At 42.8% G+C, this 13,190-nt stretch overlaps 1 protein-coding gene across 1 annotated transcript; it reads right to left on the bottom strand.

The window, feature by feature from the left end:
• Positions 1 to 4,057: 4,057 nt before the first annotated feature.
• LOC145404606 (hepatic lectin-like) lies at positions 4,058 to 13,079 on the bottom strand. Its single transcript, XM_080276124.1, has 7 exons — positions 13,063 to 13,079; positions 12,477 to 12,510; positions 11,204 to 11,303; positions 8,477 to 8,503; positions 7,084 to 7,276; positions 6,614 to 6,676; positions 4,058 to 4,223 (listed from the first exon to the last, which is right to left on the bottom strand). Exons 1-7 carry the CDS (start codon positions 13,077 to 13,079, stop codon positions 4,058 to 4,060), a joined length of 600 nt encoding a protein of 199 aa, XP_080132250.1.
• Positions 13,080 to 13,190: the final 111 nt, after the last annotated feature.

The raw sequence follows: 13,190 nt of genomic DNA, 5'->3' as shown, positions 1-13,190 counted from the left end.
AAGGACATAAAACTGAAATGTGACTAAATATTACAAGATTAGAATTTATGTAAGTCTGGCTCAAAAGACAGTGCAAAACAGTGAACAGTATTTATGGGAAAGGAGACCAAAATAATCTAAAAAAAAAAAAAGGCATATGTATAAATTACCTTCCAAACATAATAAAGTACATACGATTACACGTGTTGGTGGTCCCCGTGAGGATTAGCCACGTTCTCAGAGATTGACTGAGTAGTAGGTAGGTAGGTAAGTAAGTAGGTAAATAAGAAGGCAGGTAAGTAAGCAAACATGAAATCAAGCAAGTACGTAAGCGAGTATAATAATAATAATAATAATAATAATAATAATTTAAATAAATAATAATAATAATAATAATAGTAATAACCACCACCACCACCACCACCATCACCACCACCGATAATAATAATAATAATGATAATAATAATAATAATAATAATATTAATATCTAGAATTTTGAAACTGTTTAAGCAATAATCAAAGAACTCCACATTCCAGATTAAAACATGTTTGTTTTCATTGTAGACCTAATATAAGGGACTTTTGGCATGACTCAAAGTTATTTTTACGAATTTTGACCTGCGTCCTTGAGGTCACGGTCAATGTCATTCATACTACGCAAATCATGTTCACTCATGACCCACTACATTTCCAGAGTTTGGTCAAAATTGGCCAAATACTTTCCGATTTAGCACTTTCAGGCATAAGGCGGCCATTTTGATTTTCCTCAGTATCTCAAAAAGTATTTGTTGGCTCTCCATAAATACCCAGGTGCACTAGTATATTTCGACGACTACGTACTGGAAACTTTGCAGTGCCATCGACTCTGTGGTTCTTGCTGAGCAGGGTAGAAAAAATTGAAAAATAACATAGACGGCGCTAGTGCGGCGCTAGTGCGGCGCTAATGCTAGGGAAAAAAAATTTGTGCGAGAAGAAGCCTGCAAATAAGATACAAATACATCATTTCTGAAAATGTTAAGTCTCTATCTCGAACGGTCTTGGAATGCCAGCCTTCTAGATCTTCAAAATAATAATAAAAATAATATCAGTAATAATAATAATAATAATAATAATAATAATATCTACAATTTCAATAAGGACTCCACAAATTGTGGAGTTCTTAGTAAAAACAAAATTATAACAAGCATATTCCCTCAACACATTCATTTTCATTTTCACAGCACACCTTTCACTCCTTCAATCCCGTGACTAATTACACACTATCATTAGGCTTTCACTAAATGCTCTTAAGTGCCGCTGGAAGCACCTCTGCAAGTGAAGGGGTTAATGAAGGTTCTATCTAACCCCTCCAGTTCTAAGAATCTCTCCTAGGATGAATAAAATCGTCTGGAGGTAGAGAGAAAGAGCTACCAAAAAGCGTCATTGGATATAGGGTGTTAAAGGGCTCAATAATTTTCGTAAATAATGTATCTTTATTCAGTTATACTCTCTCTCACACACACACACACACACACACACACACACACACACACACACACACACACACTCAGCCGCATGGTATACCAGTGATAGTCTATTTGCCAATGCATTATGCTAATCCATCTCAGTTTTAACTATCTAGATCACCAATCAGGGAGATCGATAGTTCCATTTTTAACTTACTACACTTGAACCATGGATTTTTTCCCCTTTATTTATTTTTTTTTACATTACTCAAAATTCTCTCGCACTCATCATTTTGGGAGATTTTTTTTTTTTCCACTAAGTCTTATTGGATCTTGTTAAGTCCGTGTCCCATATTCAAGTTCATCTTCGAGAATGGCCCCGATCACCACAATCTTACCCTCGAGGTAACACCTTTCTGAAATGCCACGATCATACCTCAAACGGTAGGCCTAAACGATCATTTTACGACACAGTCACGTTAGTGCTAAGACACACAAGAACACTGCTACAACAACCCACGACACTCTACAGAAGCGTCAAGTTATCCTGACGACACACTACGATCATCCATCAGTTAAAAAATAACGATCACTTTGACTCCACGTCACGTTACGACAAGCTACGACACGCCAAGGAACTGCTAAGTCACCACTAAGTCACCGCTAAGATTATCAGGACACATGACGATACACAGTGATGGCCGAGATCTTCGGTGCGACGTGTATCGTAGCGGGTCCTCGGGACCCGATCTCCAAATTATTGCTACGACACGTCGTCACATTTGCGACAAGCTACGAGAACCTACGACAAGCTAAGACACGCTAAGTCACGGCTAAGACGAATGACGTTACCGTCACGACATATCACACTCTCCTCATTGTCGGCACCCACGCCGACAATTTTTTAACATTCCAAAAATTGTCGTAGAGCGCCAAGAACCGCAAAGAATGACCAAATTCTCCAGGTCATCGCTACGTCATCGCTAAGTCACGCCACGTTAAGGCCCTCTCCCACTTCGGCGAAAGTGTGGAAGATAAAATCACGATGTGTCAAAAATCCCTAATCGTGGGTATTCGTCATCAAAATCTTGTCCATTCGTGGCATGGCGCCGATACGTCGCACGAGGTGGAAATTTGTCGTGGGGGACCACGACGTTTTCATGCTGCATGAAAACGTCGTGGCCCTCCACGATTTTGTAAAATTTCGCAGATTAGTTGTAAACAACAAGGCGACGCCTCGGCGACATCGGCGATTACCCTGCGTATAAACCGCGTATGATCGCCGACATCGGCGAGGCATCGGCGGTGAAAAAAAACGTTAAGATGTCATACGGTCATACGCCGAAGCGTCGGCAATGTATCGGCGATGCATCGGTGAGGTTAATAAGACATAGTCTACGTAAACCGTACGATATGTACCGGGTTGTGCGACAGTAATATTTCATCTTATGAATGTCGGTGATATATCGCCGACATTTCGCGGATGAACCGTCGATTAATCGCCTTAAATACGCCGATGACGGCGAGGCACCTGCGATGGCCTCGGCGTTTTGTCTGCGAGGTGCGTGCGATGCATTCGCCGACACATCGACGATACATCGTCGACAGCACGCCGCCGTTGTACCTTTATCGCCATTGAGTCGCCATAAAAAAACGTTAAAATTTGAATTTAGAATAATGCTTGTGCATTACGCCGACATATCAGCGATATGTCGGCTACTAGTCGCCAGTTATATCGTATACTCCGCCGAGGTTTCGGCGTTTTGTCGTACTGGTGTCGCAGGTATTACGCCGACACCACGATTCTTGGTCAGAATCGTCGACACATCACCGACTTCAGCCACGATTTTCATCGAGGCTTCATCGTGCCTATTTACGCCGAAGTGGGAGAGGGCCTTTACACTTGACTCTGAGGCCTTCTATTAACTTATTTATTTATTTATCTTTATTTTTTGGTGGGGGTAAAAACTTGAAAGACGATATTTTGGTGCAAGAACTGCATTTGTATGTCTTATGCTCTACAAGGATTTGACACATGGAGTAGATGTGTTTGTCGTGGTTGATGTTTTTTCTTTATACTTGTAAATCTTCAGATAGATAGATAGATAGATAGATAGATAGAGAGAAAGAGAGAGAGAGAGAGAGAGAGAGAGAGAGAGAGAGATGATTACTTATTCATTTTTTCATCTCTTTGGATAGACAGATGGAGAAAAGTTGCATGTTATCAGTGACTTTTTTCCCTCATGTTGCTTAAAAAAAAAAAAAAAAAAAAAAAAAGGAAAGACAACGAGAACAAGAAGAGGATTTGGTACAGGGAAGACAATTTATTTCATTTTTTTCACTAGATCATGCAGATGGAGTAAATTCCTTCGTTGCTTCTGATTCCTCCCCCCCCCCATATGAGAAGTATTCCATCACCTGAACATTGACGGTGAGGATACTACCTGTGAGAGTGTGGCATTAAATTGTATTTATTCATTTATCTACCATTCTATCTATTTTTACCTCTTAGACCTGGCAGAGGGGGTAAATCTACTATCATTTATTTTAAGTGACTTCTCAACATTTAAGCCCAAACACCACGATTTCTTCTGCTTCTCTTCCTCCACCTCCTCCTCCTCCTTCTTCACCTCTTAGAACTCGCAGATGGCGTAGAGTTGTTTGTCGTTGTTGAGGTCATGGAAGTAGAAATCAGGCGAGTAGAGGGCAACGTAGTTCTGTGCTCTGCCTCCGCTGGGCTCGGTGATGTACCAGGGAGGGGTTCCCATGAGCATGTCCGTGCCGTCCACCCAAACGAAGCTGATGGCGAGAGGTGCAGAGGCTTAGGTTTGGATGGGTTAGGCTGGAGAGGATTATGTTATGTTATGTTAGGTTAGTTTGGAAAGGGTTACGTTATGTTATATTATATTCTGTGTTATGGTATGTTGTCGGAATGCTTGGTGAGCTGATGTGAGGTGAGGTTAGGTTACATTAGGCTAGGTGAATTTAGGTTAGGTTAGGTTGGTGAGGGTTATGGTATGTTGGGTGGGATTTCGTTGCTTGCATGCGTCTGCCTTGGACACCTAATGGTGACTCTCAACGCTACTCGACCTCTGTCAGACACTCTATGCTGTCCCACATCCCCGAGGTCACACTGTATGACCTCGTTCCATGTCTTTTTCGGTCTGCCTCACACAAGTATGCTCTCAGCGTTCATATCTCTAACCCTCCTCATTCGTCATTCTCCAAACTCTCCACATGTCTAAACCATCTCAGTCTAACCCTTCTCATCCTAGCTCTAATAATATTCAATTCCCATCCTTCCTCTAAACTATTAATAGGCATTCCTACCCTCCCCCCCCCCCCGTCTGTCATTCAAAGACGCACTACACGTCCGTCTGATCATCATCATCGATAAGTTTGAGCCTATGAATATCCTTCTCCTTTGATGCCCAAGTCTCACTACCATACAGCATTACATTCTTAACACATGCTGATTACAAAAACCCCTTAGCAGAGAGAGAGCGCCCTGCCAGTGTCATGAGAGGCAACAACTCCCTAAACTTCTTCCATTCACGTCTTATCCTTGCCATCGAACTAGTTCCACCCCCACCTGCAGTGCATACTACGTTCCCTAAATAAAAGAACTCCACACACTCAAAAGACTCTCTAGCAAGTGGGTAATATTTACCTCCGCCAACGAAGTTGGAGGAGGTTATTTATTCACCTGTGTTTGTTGCTTGCCGGAATCGAAGGATTCGGCATGCATGTTGGTCAGTTCCGTATGTTTGTCTGCCCTCTACAGGTCACAATTTTGCGCCAATCGTTCTTGAAAAAAAAAAAAAAAAAAAAACAGAAGGTAGATATCCATAAACCCTGGAAGCCTATTGTTTTTCATCAAAATCGGTCAAAGGCCCTGGGCTGGGTGGGGGGTTGAAACCCGTCAATGGCGGTGGGTCCGGAAATCGTCGGGACTAAGTGGCCGGCCCGGACACCATATTTTCAGATTTCGAAACTAGCATTTCTGTTCTTACCAAATCAAAGAGAAACATTCGGTGCACTTGGCAATGCAATTTTTAGCTTCCTAAACCCTTCCTGTGCTTCGCAATGAATTGCGAAAAATTTCGATAAATGACTACCTACACGCCGGTGAAAACTAAGCAGAGAATCGGATCCATCCGGCAAGCGCTCTGTCTATGGCAGTTTTATGTTTGTTTGTTTGTTTGTTTGCCCAGAAGATATATCCAAAAGTTCTCAATGGACTTAAATGAAACTTGGTGGAAGGGTGGGCCATGGGCCAAGAAAGAATTGATTAAATTTGGAAGCGGATCCGCATCCGAAGCTGGATCATATGTATCCAGCACAATTTCTCCAAAAATTCTCAATGAATTTCAATAAAATTTTGTGGAACAGTGGGCCATGGGTCATGCAACAAGTGATTATATTTTGGAGAGGATCAGCATCCTATGTATTCCACACAATATCTCCACGGATCCGGATCTGGATCCTTTTCTTACGGGAATGGTATTGACGGAGGTATGCGCTCTTTGCGTGCTTCCTGGTATGCTATGCGATGCTATGTTAAATTAAGTAATATTAAGTTCGGTTAGGTTAGGCTGGGCTGGAGAGAAGGTAGGAGCAGAGAAGAGAGTGAGAAATGGGAGGAAGTTTGGAATGGATGGAGAGGGGAGTGCGAAATGGGAGGGGGTGAGAAATGGGAGGAGTGGATGGAGCTGGGGTGGATGAAGCAGGTTGGGAGTAGCAGAGAAACAACGGTAGAAATGGTCTAGGACTTGCGGCTAGACATTGGTTTCAAACAGTTTGCTGTATAAAGTAACTAGCCTTAACAGAGAGACCCACCTTTATTAATGCTGCTGCAAGATGGCGCCACCACAGGTGTCAGCTGACAGCAAATTTGAATTCTTCATGTCAAATAACCTTGTAAGGGACGACTTTTATGTGTCAATAGGCTTAAGTTAAACGCATTTACTAAAGTTGTCGCTAGATGGCGGCACCTGAGGTGTCAGCTGACGGCAGATTTGGATTCTTCATGTCAAATTACCTTCTATGGTGCCACTTTTATGTCTCCAAAGCACTCCTTTAGACAAACCCACTAGAAGCAGAACAACGCCGGCCACTCACTGACATGCTGAGTATCGACGTGAACAGAGAGAGAGAGAGAGAGAGAGAGAGAGAGAGAGAGTACTTACTGTCCTTCTTGAGCTGCATAACATCCTCCAATCCAGAAGGATTCGTCCGCCATGTCTAGATATGGGGGAAAAAACAGACCATGAGTTATCTTTTTTCTTTCATCTATTTTCTCTATATCGGTCAAGCTGTAGAACCTCAGTATCTTTCAAGATGTATGACCCAAATATTTTTCTAGTTTAAGAGGTCGAATTGTCTCGCACAATTTCATTAAGAGCAGTGGAAACTGGGGTGGGTTGTTGACGACGACGACTGCAATAATGATGATGATGATGATGATGATGATGATGACATAAGAAACTAACCTGGATGAGGACTGATGATTATGATGTGATGATGATGATGATGATGATGATGGCATGGGAAACTAACCTGGATGAGGACTGGTGATGATACTGATGATGATGATGATGATGATGATGGTGGTGGTGGTGGTGGTGGTGGTAGTGGTGGTACAAGAAACTAACATTCATGATCATTGATGTACTCGACGACCTGCTCGTATAGATTCCCCTCAAGTATGGCCAGGTCCGCTCCAAAGGCCTGACACATTGCCCTCTGATACTCCCACGTACCCTTCCCATACATGGCGAACATCAGGCACACAGGGGTACTGGGATCCGTAGTGAAGTCCACGAAGCCATCAGGACAAGGGGCTGGGGTGACTGGGGATGAGAGATTGGGAGTGGTTGGTTAGCTGGTAGGGTTGATGAGGTTTGATATGGGATAAGACATGCCACATATCCATATACAGCCTGAGTTGGCGTCTACGTATTATGCAGGTAAGAGGCCTTGGCTAAGTCTCGTGGACTAATTGTTCGTTATGCACTTGGTCGTACCAGTGATATCCCATGATCCTCCAAATTTGTATAGGAAAGACATGAAATAGTTACTCTTCAGACTTCCGTTTAGTGTGTATGTCTCATCTACAGTGTAAGACTCGGACCACCAGCGTCACAAAAATGCGAATGTATCTCCTTCTCCATACATTCTCGTGTCAAGATAGTAGTACAGTATAAGTGTGTGAGTCCATAACACTGCAAGTCAGACCAGCGCGACGGGTACATTGCTATGGACACATTGCCAAGATAAACGAAACTCTCCAAGACTTGTATGTCCTCACCACATACCTCAAAAGTCTGTGCGCTTCATCCCACGAGCCACCAAATGCCTGTATCGTGGGCTTAGCCCAGGAGACCTTTAGTCCCATTGGTTCTACCTCCTTGTCAAGTGCCACGACAGAACTCAGGGGGCCTACAGCGCCTCAGCCGGGATAACTGCATAACCAGCAAATTCATGTCCGAACACGATGAAATTGCCAACTGAAGCTTTACAGCGACTTCGACTTATAGCCCGGCTGATCCCTATGCATTTGTTGAAAAGTGCGGGGGACGCCTTCACGTGACGGCACCAATGTGACCGGGCTGATCCACTACCTGGTCATACAAGCGTCCCCCAGTTCCATCCCTATCCCCCAAAGGAGTATGGTGGACTGCAGGATGAAGGTAGTTTCAGCCTGCACTCCACTGGGTTTACGTCCAGATGAGCCTGTACAACAAGAATAAAAACAATTCCAGAACTTACAGGAATAAATTGGTTGTCCCTTCCCCCCACCCCCCCTTGCACACCTAACAGCGGTGTCACAATCTAAGGACAGGTCAGATTTGGCACATTTAATCCAGATAAACACATCGGCCGCAAAAGTTCCAATAAAGCCTTCCGGTTTTAGTGAATCAAACTCTTTCATGTTTTGATACACACACACACACACACACACACACACACACACACACACACACACACACACACACACACACACACACACACACACACACACACACGGGTAAACAAGAACAATTACTTACCTGCAGCAGCATCAATCCCCACGGCCACTGAAACAAACAAATGATATATATATTAAAACAAATATTTTGCATAGTTGGATACTAATGACTGTAGACTGGTAAAGACTATATTATTATTATTATTATTATTATTATTATTATTATTATGATTATTGTTGATGTTGTTGGTTATAATTATAATTATTATTATTACTATTTAAATTATCATTGTCATCACCATCATCATCATTACTACTACCACAACTAAGGTATTTCCCACTTATTTTTTATAAGTCCGAGTCCGAGCAAAGACTTACACGTTCCCTAAGGTCGAGCAGTCCTCCGGTGCGTCACACACATACACAGGTCACCACTTCTGCACTAATACCCACCGTGCATACTGAATACTAGGACTGTTCATTTATAGCTTGATTTAATGGTATCAGTGAGGGTTGTTGTGTGAAGTGTTGATGATGTTTGTAGATGATCAGTAAAGTCCATTTTTAGCCAAATTCAAATTATCAAACATTTTTTTAAATGCAACTAAGAAGGAACCAAAGGCCAGACGCTGTTCCCTCTCCCACTGCAAGATCGATCTCGCGTCCTATCAGATAGCATAAGACATCTCCAACCACCTAGCTTAATCAGTGCTAACCCCCATTTAAGATACAAGCACGCTGTAAACCCTCTCACCCTCGCCCCTTCTGTTTCCTGCCAGACGATTTTATTCAGTCTAGAGGGAGTCGTAGGAGCTAGAGAGTGGCACTACACCATTCCCCTTCTTATGGTCAGAACAACTCTAGTGGTGTATTCCAGTTCACGGCAGACGATTTCCTTCAGCTGAGAGTGAGTCAAAGAAGCCTTAGTGTTAAATATTCGGAATAAAAATTTCATCTTGATTTGGTTTTATTTCTCACCATTGCAGCTTTCACTACAACCTTCATCATAACTATTTCATCGCCATAGCAATCATCATCAAAGCTACCATCACCACAGCTACCATCATCACAGCTACAATCATCACAGCTACCATCACCATAGCTACCATCACCACAGCTACCATCACCACAGCTACCATCACCACAGCTACCATCACCACAGCTACCATCACCACAGCTACCATCACCACAGCTACCATCATCACAGCTACCATCATCACAGCTACCATCATCACAGCTACCATCACCACAGCTACCCTCACCACAGCTACCCTCACCACAGCTACCAACACCATGGCTACCATCACCACAGCTACCCTCACCACAGCTACCATCACCACAGCTACCAACACCATGGCTACCATCATCACAGCTACCATCACCATAGCTACCCTCACCACAGCTACCCTCACCACAGCTACCCTCACCACAGCTACCCTCACCACAGCTACCCTCACCACAGCTACCCTCACCACAGCTACCCTCATCACAGCTACCCTCATCACAGCTACCATCACCACAGCTACCATCACCACAGATACCAACACCACAGCTACCATCACCACAGCTACCATCATCACAGCTACCATCACCACAGCTACCATCACACACAGCTACCATCACCACAGCTACCATCATCACAGCTACCATCACCACAACAATCATTACAAGTACCATCACCAGAAGTACTGTCACCACAGCTACCATCATCACAGCTACCATCACCACAACAATCATTACAAGTTCCATCACCACAAGTACTATCACCACAGCTACCATCACCATCATTTTTTTCTTTACCACCACAACTACCGTTACCACAACTACAATCACAATATTTACCATCACCACAACAACATCACCACTACTACCATCACCACAGCTGCCATCACCGCAACTACAATCCCTACAACTACCATCACCACAGCTACCGTCACTACAACTGCCATCACTACAACTACCATCACCACAACTACAATCACCACAGCTACACTACCACAACTACAATCACAACAGCTACATCGCCACACATACAATCACCACAACTACCATCACCATAGCTACCAGCACGACAATTGCCATCACCACAACTACCATCACCACAACTACAATCACGAGAACTACGATCACTACAGCTACCATCGGCACACTTTCCACATCTAAGACCATAACTACCATCAACACAACCTCAGTCACCACAGCTACCATCACCACAACTTCAATCACCATAGCTACCATCACCACAACTACCCTTAACAACAACAACTACCATCATAGCAGTTAAGGAAGAATACCGTGAGTTATGCGCGCGCGCACGCGCACGCACACACACACACACACACACACACACACACACACACACACACACACACACACACACACACACATTAAATATTTCTCTCATTGTGCCAGTGTTTCTTATTCTAGTATGCATTTGGAGGGAATGAATAGTCAAGTGGTAAGGAGCCGAGCTGCTGTCCGAAAGGACGAAAGATCGATCCCAGGGAACAGTTTGGAGACTCGGATTTCGTTAAAACAGAAATTATCAGTCTTTAGAAATACCCACAGCTACTTCATTCAGAAGAAAATATTAATACCATCACACCAATCCTGAATGAGACGGTCCTAGCATGTATTTAGAATGGACGGTGAGTATTAGCGCTGAAATGGTGATATGTGAAGGTGCGAGGCACGTAGGAGGATTGTGAGCCTCAGAAAACGGAGTGTCAAGTCTATACTTGTAGTCGAAAACATATAAAAGGTAATAATAATTGTCTGTCTTGAACCAAAATGGTTGCGTGAATTTTACCTGTCAATGCAATCAGGAGTGCAACCAGCTTCATGTCTGCTGCTGTTGTGGTGTCGTGCTGTGCAGTGCTGTGTTCTGCTGAGGCTGCCCACCCCTCCGTCTTTAGGTTATATAGGCGAGAAAATGCATGTGTTATCTACCGTCTGCAATTTTTTTTTACGGTGGGGGGGGGGTAAAGAGATCCGCCACATTCGAGTACCATTTAACCTCCACCCAAAAGACGTCAGCATTTTACCTTATCCTTACTGACACCAGACGGTTTTATTCAGCTCAGGAGACGCTTTTTCCAACTGGAGAGGTTATATAAGATCTTCATGAACCCCACCACTTCTTTTGGGTGCCCTTCTAAGTTGAATAAAATCGTCTGGAAGCAGCAAAAAAAAAAAAACATTTATATAACTACTACTACCCAATAAGGACAACAGCTACTACTACTACTACAGCTACTCAGCAAGAACAACTATTACTATTACTACTACTACAACCAGGAGTCCTCTCCTGGTTCAATATAATCGTCTGGTGGTGGACTGATCAACCCCTTTAGTCTAGTGACATTTTTTATTCTTGCCACCTCCAGACGATTTTATTCATCACAGGAGAATTCCCTAGTAGTGAAGTGGGTAGATCCAAACCGTCCAGTTCGAAAATTCTCTCGTAAGCTAAATAAAATCGTCTGAAAGTTGCAAAATTAACAAAAAAAGAAAATAATAATATAAAAAGTAGGTTACTGGTTTGAAGTGACTAAAACTCAAAATACGTAAGAGGGCTGAAGAGATGCCGTTCACACACACACACACACACACACACACACACACACACACACACACACACACACACACACACACACACACACACACACACACACACACACACACACACACATGACGTTTCCCACGGATCGTGCTTGAGTCAACTTTTTCCTGGATTTGTTGATGTGGCTTTTGTTATCAGTTATTGTTGTTATCCTCCTCCTTCTCCTCATCATCATCATCATCATCATCACCATCATCATCGTCATCGCACTCGTCCCACCTACTGGTGATTGAGTGGTGATATCTTTTTGTAAGAGTAATTATTATTATAATTATTATCATCATCATCATCATTATTATTGTTCTTCTTATTATTCATATTATTATCCTTCTTCTACCTTTTCTTCCTCTTCTTCTTATTCATATGTCTCGGTTAGACCGAGACATATGAAGACCGGTCGTAAACCTCACCAAAACCATCCACGACTTGCAGGTCGCGGGTGGTTTGCGATAAGTCGTACCTGCAGTGTGACTGGAGCCTTAGGGTGTATACAGCTGAAAAATCACGGGTGTTTCAGGGCTCACTAGACCATAAGAAAAATAATCAGAAGAGCGTATACGACCTACTGTTGGATAGAGGAAACCCTGTGAAAAAATGCAGTACTGTTAACTCGGATTTGGGTGGAGTGGCGCTTGTGCCCTTACTATTGCGTGCACCTCATTTGAAAGACGATATTTTGGTGCAACGGCAGAATTTGTATGTCTTATGCTCTACATGGATTTGACACATGGAATAGATGTGTTTGTCGCTGTTGATGATTTTTTTTTTTTTTTTAAAGACTTGTAAATCTTGAGAGAGAGATGATTACTTACTTTAATTTTTCATCTATTTGGACAGACAGACGGAGAAAACTTGCATGTTATCGGTGACTGTTTTTCCCCAAGTTACTTAAAATAAAAAAGTGAGAAAGAAGACGATTGGTACAGGGAAGAATATTTATTTCATTTTCCCTTACACAGATGGAGTAAATTCCTTAGTTGCTTCTGATCATTCACCCATGTGACTTAAGTACTCTTTCACCTAAATACTACCGGTGAGGATATTACCTGTGAGAGTGTGGCATTTTATTTTATTTATTCATTTACCTCTCATTCTATCTATGTTTGCCTCTTAGACCTGGCAGGTGGAGTAACTCTGTTCGTTATTATTTTCTTATGCATGACTTCTCAACATT

Source organism: Coenobita brevimanus, chromosome 64, assembly GCF_032717465.1.
Source record: "Coenobita brevimanus isolate Jiangsu-jjx chromosome 64, ASM3271746v2, whole genome shotgun sequence".
NCBI classification, from domain to species: domain Eukaryota; kingdom Metazoa; phylum Arthropoda; class Malacostraca; order Decapoda; family Coenobitidae; genus Coenobita; species Coenobita brevimanus.
The sequence above is the reverse complement of the archived record's forward strand: the minus strand, read 5'-3'. Positions and strand labels throughout refer to the sequence as shown.

Coding starts and splice junctions, on each gene's coding strand:
- LOC145404606 (XM_080276124.1), bottom strand. Junction 8,504..11,203: donor ACTCCTGATTGCATTGACAG/GTAAAATTCACG, acceptor TGTTTGTTTCAG/TGGCCGTGGGGATTGATGCT. Junction 7,277..8,476: donor GGGGATTGATGCTGCTGCAG/GTAAGTAATTGT, acceptor TCTCATCCCCAG/TCACCCCAGCCCCTTGTCCT.